The sequence below is a fragment of the Pimephales promelas genome, chromosome 24 (assembly GCF_988280905.1).
Source record: "Pimephales promelas chromosome 24, fPimPro1.hap1.1, whole genome shotgun sequence".
NCBI classification, from domain to species: domain Eukaryota; kingdom Metazoa; phylum Chordata; class Actinopteri; order Cypriniformes; family Leuciscidae; genus Pimephales; species Pimephales promelas.
The window spans coordinates 13,955,251-13,963,852 of NC_142792.1; the positions used below are offsets into that span (position 1 = coordinate 13,955,251).

Here is an 8,602-nt window from a genome sequence, read left to right on the forward strand (position 1 = left end):
AATGTATGAAATATTAAGGCACTATGAAATATTAGCCTACAACTTTATGCAGAGCAGCTGTTTGTTAAAAATGTGGAATCTTTAATATACAACATACAGTACATGTGATGATGATACACACTGTAAATAATCATTTTGTTTTACTACGGAAGCTGGTTTAGTCCAGAAATGTGCAGTTATTTGGCAGTTGGGTCTGTTCGAGTTCGGATCACGTTCTCACCACAAAAGAACCGCTCCAGAGTTCGTTTGAAAGCGCTTGTTTGGTCCACTTTTGGTGCGCACCCGAGTGCGATTGCTGCCTTCGCACCTGCCCAAACGAACCGCACCAAGGGGGAAAACAAACTCTAGTGCGATTCAACCGAACTAAATGAGGCGGGTGTGAAAGCACCCGAGGTGGTCTTGGCACGCTTTCAAACTAACTCTGTAGAGGTTTGTTTGTGGTGAGAACATGATCCGACCTCGAACAGACCCAACTGCCAAATAACTGCGCATTTTTGGACTAAACCAGCTGCCGTGGTAAAACGAAATGATTATTTATATAGCGCTCCGTTCAAGCCATGACTGACTTGCCGCATTCTGCACTCTCACAACACTCAACACTGAAGTTGTCTGCACTGCACAGTGAATCTCTTATTTATATATAATATCATATCTTTCTTGTTTATGAGGGGATTTGCCAAAGGATAAAGCTTGCTGATTCTGAACATACATTGTGAGTGAATTCTCCGCATATCAGCTGGATTTTGCTCCTCTTTGTTTACTTGTTCTGTTGTCATTTTCACGCACGTGAATTCTGATCAATCGAAGTGCAGTTATGGAAATATGTTCAAGACATATCTGGCCAAAGAGTAATGTTGTCACGTGATTATATTTTGTTTCGTTTCATCAACTCATCAACTGATTCAGACCAGAGCAATACAGTACAGTATGATGTGAAAACGAACCAAAACCCCTGAAAAATGCTACAAAGTATAATTTTTCGCCCTTGGTCCGGACCAAATGAACCGAACTACAGATGTGAAAGCACCCTTAGTGTTCTTATAGACAAGACATATTATATTTTAGTTTAGAGGAACCATGCTGTGTGCTCTGAAAAGTGTGATGGTGACTTGCAAAACTAAGCAACATGACATCATGACTTTTGCGTAAACATATCTCTACGCATTTTGAGCTGTATGCGTGTATGTTTACGCCATTAATGTCCGAGTGATTCCGCGTGTATGTACACACCGTCAAATGTCCGAGCGAAACGAAGCAAAATGTAGATCTACATCTGGGGAGCGATATTTTTTTTCCAAGGATGGTGAGGGAGACTCATAAATGCTATTAACCCCAGTGACGGGTAGGTTTAGGGACGGGGTTGAGGTAGATCATATATTTATATATACAGTAATAACGTTAAGTCAACGGCGTTCATAAACATGCTGAAAAGCGATTATGCGTGTTGATAGATCGCCAAAAATGGAAATTCGAATTGGCGTGTCATACATACGCCTTTTCGTGAACTAAAATAATGTTTCTGTGAGTTCATGTGTGCTTGTTAATTTAAATCAGACGAGACTCTTTTTTAATGGATTTCATGTTTGGCATGTTTATTAGTAAGTATGAGGTGTAAAACAGTAAATTGAGTGATAACATAAATTATCCGATTAATAAAAAAATATAACAGAATCATTTTGTAGTTGTTTGATGAAAAAGATTCAATGAAAGCATTCTTCTACAAAATAAGTACTCGAGTACAAAATAACAAACCAGTCCCTGCAGAAACTTTTAATTGATTGTAAGTTTATAGCGCCACTTGCTTTTCAGTCTCAGGATTGCTCTCACAGGATATTTGAACTCAGAGGTTGTTGAATAGTTAAAGCATGACAAAACATAATTTCTTTATTGAAAGCTGAATATTTAAAAATATTAATATGGTTAGTTAATATGTATATATATATATATATATATATATATATATATATATATATATATACACATGAAGAATATAAAAGAAAATGCAAACTGCTCAAATGTATAACTCTATAGAAATAAGCACATATAAAAAAGTATAGAGCTCTCTAGTCTTAGAAATAGCAAATAATAAATTTAAGCCTTTTTTCAAAAAAAACTTTTCAAAAAAAGAATCTTTTCTTTTTCTGTGAGGGTTTTCATTGCTCTCATACTTGGTCAGGTGTGTTCTGTGGACTGAGGCAGAACAAATCGTTTGTATTCCCCATCCTGAGAACATAATTCCCAGTCGTGATCTGAAATGGCAATGAAAAGCAATGTCTTTTAATCTCATGAAGTTAGTCGAGTAATATTTACACTAAACTTAACACAGCAGTGTTAGGAGCAATTATCAAGTCAAATTATGAACTTTCATGTTTATAGATTTACTAAAAGATTGAAAATATCATAAACAGACGTACAGTTATTGAGTCCACTGACGTGACGGCTCCTGATTCTCCTTTAATCTTACAGATGACGGCATTGTACTCAATCTTCTCCAAAACACACTGATACTGCTGATCTCCCTGTCCCGTTACATTCACCTCACTCATACTCAAGTTCAATGCATCTGGCTTTTTCTGAGAAATTGAGATCCACAAGATGAATTTGTGTTAACTCAGTGTATAAAGTGTGTGCTTGTGAATAAAGTTCAGATCTTGCTTTGTTTTTTAGCTATTCTTTACCTGAATGTTCACCTGTAGATCATTGGCCACCTTTAAGGTGGTGAATCCAACGAATTCTGGATCAGGCTCGTAAGAAAAAGTCTTACAGTTCACAGTGGAGTTCCCAACTTTCAGTAATAAGCTTAACGGTCCCCTGCCATCATAACGGGGGGAATGAAACCACACATCCTGAGAAAAGAGAGACAATGAAAATATGACTCCAACATGACTTTAATTAAAGATTTTATTCCCTTGATTCTTTGACATATAAGAGTTTTTAAATTTCATACTGAAAGTTTCTGATCTCAAAAATTCACTGCAAAATTAGCGTTTGCTAATTCACCCTTTGACCTCTGTGTGTCAGTCTTACCCCTGAGCTTTTGCTGTATTGTATTTGAAGCACTTTATTAGAGGGACGGAAAAGAGCTGATTCCACAGAGTCCATACTGCTCCCCTGAACATCAATCTTCCTTCCACCACTGAATGAAGAGATATTAAAATAATTTTTAGTCAATAATACATAATAAACAATGTTAAAGTAAAAGTACAGTATTAACATTTTAATTCAAGACCTGCCAAAAACATGAAAACAGTCTGGCTGTTAGGAGGCAGTTTGCACTTATTAAACTAAAGACTAGTATGGTCACACGTGAGTCAGTAAACTTTGTAACGCAAAGTTGAGATGTTGCCCAGAGCGCAAAACAATATGTGGTGTCGGAAGAAAAGAGGAACGAGAGATGGTGTATTTTCCCCGAGTTAAAAAAATAACTTAAACAACACAATGACCCGCATACATGGGGATTGAGTGAGAAAAAGTATAAATAAACATTCAACTCTGGTCACAAATAGAAAGGGAAATAACGGAAAGTGTACTGAAGTCAGTAGAGTGGTTACTTCTTCTCCTGATCACTTGTCACATCTATTAAAGACACACACTCTACGCACATGCGCAGTTCTCACTGTACCTCAAATTACCGTAAATGCACAAAGTGAGCGTTACAAACTGCACGTCTTGGAACAAAGACAAACATGTAGAAAATGACCTGACCTGTCTTGCATATGATTGTTTTTTATTTAATTTATTTTTTCATCATCAGTAACGTTAACTCTGCAGATCATTACACTGCAAATATTATTTTACCACATTCATTTTAGCATTCTTGCAAATTCCGTGGCTAAAATGGGCTGTAGGACATTAGATTAAGTAATTATAATGTGCCGATGTCATCTCAAGGCACTGATCTGCCAGTGGTCTGAAAGCTCTTACCTCCTCCAGGAGACTGTGGGCTGTATTCCTGTGCAGCTGGGCTGAGAACTGTAAGTGATGATACTGTTACCATGACAACGGTCGTCAGGAGTAACAACACACACTTTCACTGTTCCTTTAGTTCCACTGGGAGGAATGTGGAACCTTAAAGTGTCACTGGAGCGATCGAACACTGGAGATCTGAGGGGAAACATTCATATAACATGCACAGATGTACAGTATCATGTACAGTTTATCAATCTACACACATTCATAAATACAACTAAACACAAACACACACTCAAAATCTCACTCTTTAGGAATACAGTCCAGATCCCCTTGAATATGGATTTTAGTGACAGATTCCAGGTTCCTTCCTCTTAATAATACGTTGTTTCTGCCATGGAAAGAAACCTTGTTGGGCTCTAGAGAGAGAATCTCTGGCTCCTACAGGACACAAAAGTTGCACTCAGTAAAGAAATATCATTTTTGTTATAAAAAGTATATAATTAGTAATTCAAATTATAATATATAATTGTAAATATTAATAATATATTATATATAATTTAAAAAGCATGATGATTGACACATTGTTTGCTACTGATATGATGTACATTTAAACAACACTATGCAACTTTTTCAACCTTTATAATATTTTTCCCAAACCCTTGAGATGGTACATCGACTTACAATAGGTTGAATGACAGGTCTGCCATAGCCTGACAGTGTCTGTATCGCTTTTACTGGCACTCTGTAACTTCGAGGTGCGGGTAGAAACCCGAGCACAAAAAGAACTACAAAATTCTTATACGTTACTTCGCCCACGTCCTCAAATTCCGTCGCGAGAGCCCAACGAGCGTTTTTTTTCCTCTGTATGTTGTCAAGGCTGAAGCAGCAAGTAAAACCAAGGTGAAGGTTTTGTCGGAGGACAGTAGAAAGAGAAAAAGGGAGAGTGGCAAAATAAAAGGCTGGACGAGGATCAATATTGGTCCAGCTTTAGTTCACTGGTTTGAGCCAAAGGAGGAGGAGGGGTGCCCGACCGATCCAAGAGGTCCTCGCTCCTAAAGGTAAAATTTTTAGGGTACGCCAAAATGGTACACCAAAATGAGCGAACAAGTGATTTTTTTTAATACTAATACTATTTTAAAAACATTAGTTTGTAATACTACTCCACAAAAACGTAACTAAGTCCCCCGACTCCGGTCCAGTGCATCAATCGCCTAGCAAACGTGAAGTGCGTCAGAAACAGCGTGCGCGTGATCAAAGCATTTACAGTTGATCTTATGTGCGCTGGTCAATGCTTATGTCAATGAAATCCTAAAATTAAATCTGTCAGAAAATTTGGACTAAACCACTCAATCCACATGGATTAGTTTTAAAACTCTTTATGAACTTTTTGAAGCATCTAAGTCGTAGTTGCGTAGGATGTCAATGGAGGGATAGAAATATCTTCATTTGGGTATCAAAGACTAACGAAAGTTGTACGGGTTTGAAACGATATGAGGGAGAATTTTTGGATAAAGATTATCGCGAAATTATTCCTAAGGAAAATTAAAAGCAAAACAAAATACTCTGACACTTGTAGAGTAATTTTCATAAGTTAAGTCATATTAATTTGAAATAGGAACAAACTAAAAATGACATCCCTATTCTGTGAAGTTGGGTTCATATTAATCAGTATGCCACTTACTCTGTAGGTAATCTCAGAGAGTAGATGTTTACACACATCCTAAAAAGTAGAAAGAGAGAGAGAACTGAGCGGTTCATTCACTTCCTGAATTATCTTCAGTCAACACAATGATATTTAAGCTATTAACAATGAATTAATATCATCTTGAATCTTTATAAAGGTTACTTATTTCCCAATACGTACGTATATACGTATAATGAAGCACTGGATTCTAGAATACCGTATGTCTCACCTGTATGAGTAACTGCGGTCCAGGTCCATGTGTCCAATCACAACGCTGAGAAGAAGAGGACCACTGACACCCAGATGAGACACACTGCACACACCTGCATTCATGCACATATGATGTATTATTATTACCTAAAAAGCTTTTCTGCACTATGCAATTTTTCACACTGAATTTCTCACTGTGTATAAGAAGCAGTTGTGTTATCTGTGATACTGGAGCAGTTCCTCAGTGTCAGTGTCTCTGTGATCTTCTGATCCTTAATGGCTACAGTAGCAGAAACTTCTGAAACTAAATATATTATTAAAAATGTTTATGGTTATAAAAAAAAATCATATTCTGACAACAAAAATGTACTGTATAATTGCGCACAATACAACTTATTAATAGAAAACCAACCTCCAGTATAAAGTATATGGTCTGAAAAACTACAGGAGCAGTTTGGGAAAACTGCAGTCAGATCAGACCCGTCACACAGATTCACACTTCCTGTGGTGAAGGAACATGAGAAGGCGGGATTTCCTGCACTCTCCAGACTCAAGCCAAGATGTAGAGTAATCTGTGTAGGAGAGAGCAATGTTTGGTAGTCATATAAATTATTTATTAAATATATTCCCTAAATTATGATCAATACTTTAAGATTAAGACCATCTACCTTTCTAGAAGAATTCTCTGTCATTTGAAAAGAAAGCAGCTGTGTCTTAAGAGAGTTTTTTGGGATGGAGACCCATGAAGTATTTGAGCATTTATCTTGAGTAGAACATCTAGATAAAAACATCATCAATATATCATGTACAGATCTGTTTGCGCACTGCTCACCATGTCCATATAGATGATCAGAATTTAAAAGACTGAACCATACAATGAACCATTAGGCATATTAACTGATGATAAGCAGATAATGTGATGTGTGAAAAGTCACATATAAATAAAGCCAGGCTGACCTCTGTGTGTTCAAACACCAGCCACAAAGAGGATCCAGAGCAGCTCTGCAATCTTTCAGAGAGGTGTGTTTAGCACACTGAACCACAGACACTCTTCTAAACTACATCAAAACATCAGCAGAAAGAGACAAGTGTGATGATTCAATGTAATACAGCTGAGTAGAGATATACTCATATACACCTCTCACCTCTTTCCTCAGAGCAACATAGATATGTTTGAAATCTACTGGATCAAAGTGCATTCTGGGAAGCACTGCTCGTTCATCTTCAGATTTGTACAGCAATATTGGACAGCCTGGTGTGAATTTCTCATCCAAAACCAGCTAGAAACACAAACAGAAATACAAATCATAAATTGGGATTGTTTAGTAGTTCAAATGAAGAGGTAAACAACTGATTGAAGCAAGGGGAGGAATTTAGAAATAAAAAGTTATTGAGAGGTGAAGGACCTTTATCAGTTGTCCATCACTGGTTCCTGTGAACAACACAATCCAGGATTCACTTCTAACTGCTGCCACTGATGACATTGAGCTGTACTTGAACACCACAGAGAGCGGCTGAAGGTTACTACCACTCTGCAACACAAAAATAAAATTATGACTTTAGTCAATAGTGAAATTAAGTTTTATCATGCAACATATTCTACATTATATTACAGTTAGGCCTACATAACTCAAATCGATAAAAATTTCTAAACATAAAAAAATTAAAATTAAAAAACATGTAGCCTATATTGAGCACATGAATGCTGATTTTCCAACCTCAGAATCACATTTTTCACCAATAGTGCAGAAACCCTTTACTCGGCCTCGAACTCTACTGATGTCGTACAGAGCCAGCGCGGTGTTCTCCGGATCCTGCTGATCCTGCGCACTGAACACACCTGCCCAAATAACACTGTTCCCTGAGGGAATAACGGTGGAGGCGACGAGAACTGGACGAGCTTTATCATCGCAGCACTCTATCGTTGCAGCCTGTAAGGATCTGAAGATCTCTGTCTTTTTTCTTTTATTGCTGTCCATCCACAGGACGTGCACTTTCCTCTCCGAGCCAGTCTTTGAGTTGAGAAATAAGTACAACGATGAAACTCTCTGGAATCCGTCAACAAACTCCACATCTTCAGCGGTGCTCTGGATGGAGGGGGTTGATCCTTCTTCTATGTTGCTTAAAATCCCACCAATTTGAGACTGTAAAGTGTTCCACAATTGAACAACAGGAGACGGTTTTGTTTGTTCGTCGTTTTTCCCAACCAAAAGGAACCTACCGGTACTTGGACCTGCTATGAACGCTACCGATTTCTCATTCTGTTTCGGTCCTATCAATATACTTTCAGCGTAAATACTCTTTGTAATGTCATTTATATCAAGAACTTCGCAATATCCATTACTAAAGGTCCCACAGGTTATCAGGGTGTTGTTGTCCTCAACAGGCAGTAGAATATTGACTATATTTTGATGAGTGGCATTAGTGATGTCCTTCCTCTTCTCCTCAGATAGATCGAGTCTCATCTGATGTAGTCGATGGTCAGTAAGAACGAACAACTTACTTTTACCAACTACAAAGTCCTTGATGTCTCCATCAAAGTTCACCACATCACCGCAAATGCAATGTTTCAAAAGTGGGACCACAAATATTCCAAGTAAGTATCCTCTCATCTTGCGTATCTGAGAGATCAGCTGAAGTTTCGAGATCTTGTCACAGAGATCAACTGCGCTCAGATGCGACCACGGCTGAAAGATGGAAGTGAGAGCAGCGGCTCTGAAGATGCCTGATGACTTCCTGACTTGTTTTGTAAGTTATACCAGTTCATGATGAGACACTTTTCATAATCCTACCTAA

At 37.8% G+C, this 8,602-nt stretch overlaps 1 protein-coding gene across 1 annotated transcript; it reads right to left on the minus strand.

Annotated features, from left to right (window-relative positions):
• Positions 1 to 2,124: 2,124 nt before the first annotated feature.
• On the minus strand, positions 2,125 to 8,592 carry LOC120477007 (plexin-C1). The gene is made up of 15 exons (XM_039668347.2): positions 7,525 to 8,592; positions 7,213 to 7,338; positions 6,952 to 7,086; positions 6,764 to 6,864; positions 6,475 to 6,583; positions 6,219 to 6,378; positions 6,002 to 6,110; positions 5,826 to 5,919; positions 5,594 to 5,632; positions 4,217 to 4,350; positions 3,925 to 4,104; positions 3,028 to 3,136; positions 2,679 to 2,846; positions 2,415 to 2,573; positions 2,125 to 2,249 (listed from the first exon to the last, which is right to left on the minus strand). Exons 1-15 carry the CDS (start codon positions 8,416 to 8,418, stop codon positions 2,163 to 2,165), a joined length of 2,604 nt encoding a protein of 867 aa, XP_039524281.2. The 5' UTR covers positions 8,419 to 8,592; the 3' UTR covers positions 2,125 to 2,162.
• Positions 8,593 to 8,602: the final 10 nt, after the last annotated feature.

Bases quoted from the DNA above. Each gene is read 5' to 3' on its own strand.
- LOC120477007 (XM_039668347.2), bottom strand. From the start codon at position 8,418: ATGAGAGGATACTTACTTGGAATATTTGTGGTCCCACTTTTGAAACAT. The intron at 6,865-6,951 runs GTGAGAGGTGTA...GTTTTGATGTAG, and splicing joins ATGTTGCTCTGAGGAAAGAG to TTTAGAAGAGTGTCTGTGGT. The intron at 2,847-3,027 runs GTAAGACTGACA...CTCTTTTCTCAG, and splicing joins AATACAGCAAAAGCTCAGGG to GATGTGTGGTTTCATTCCCC.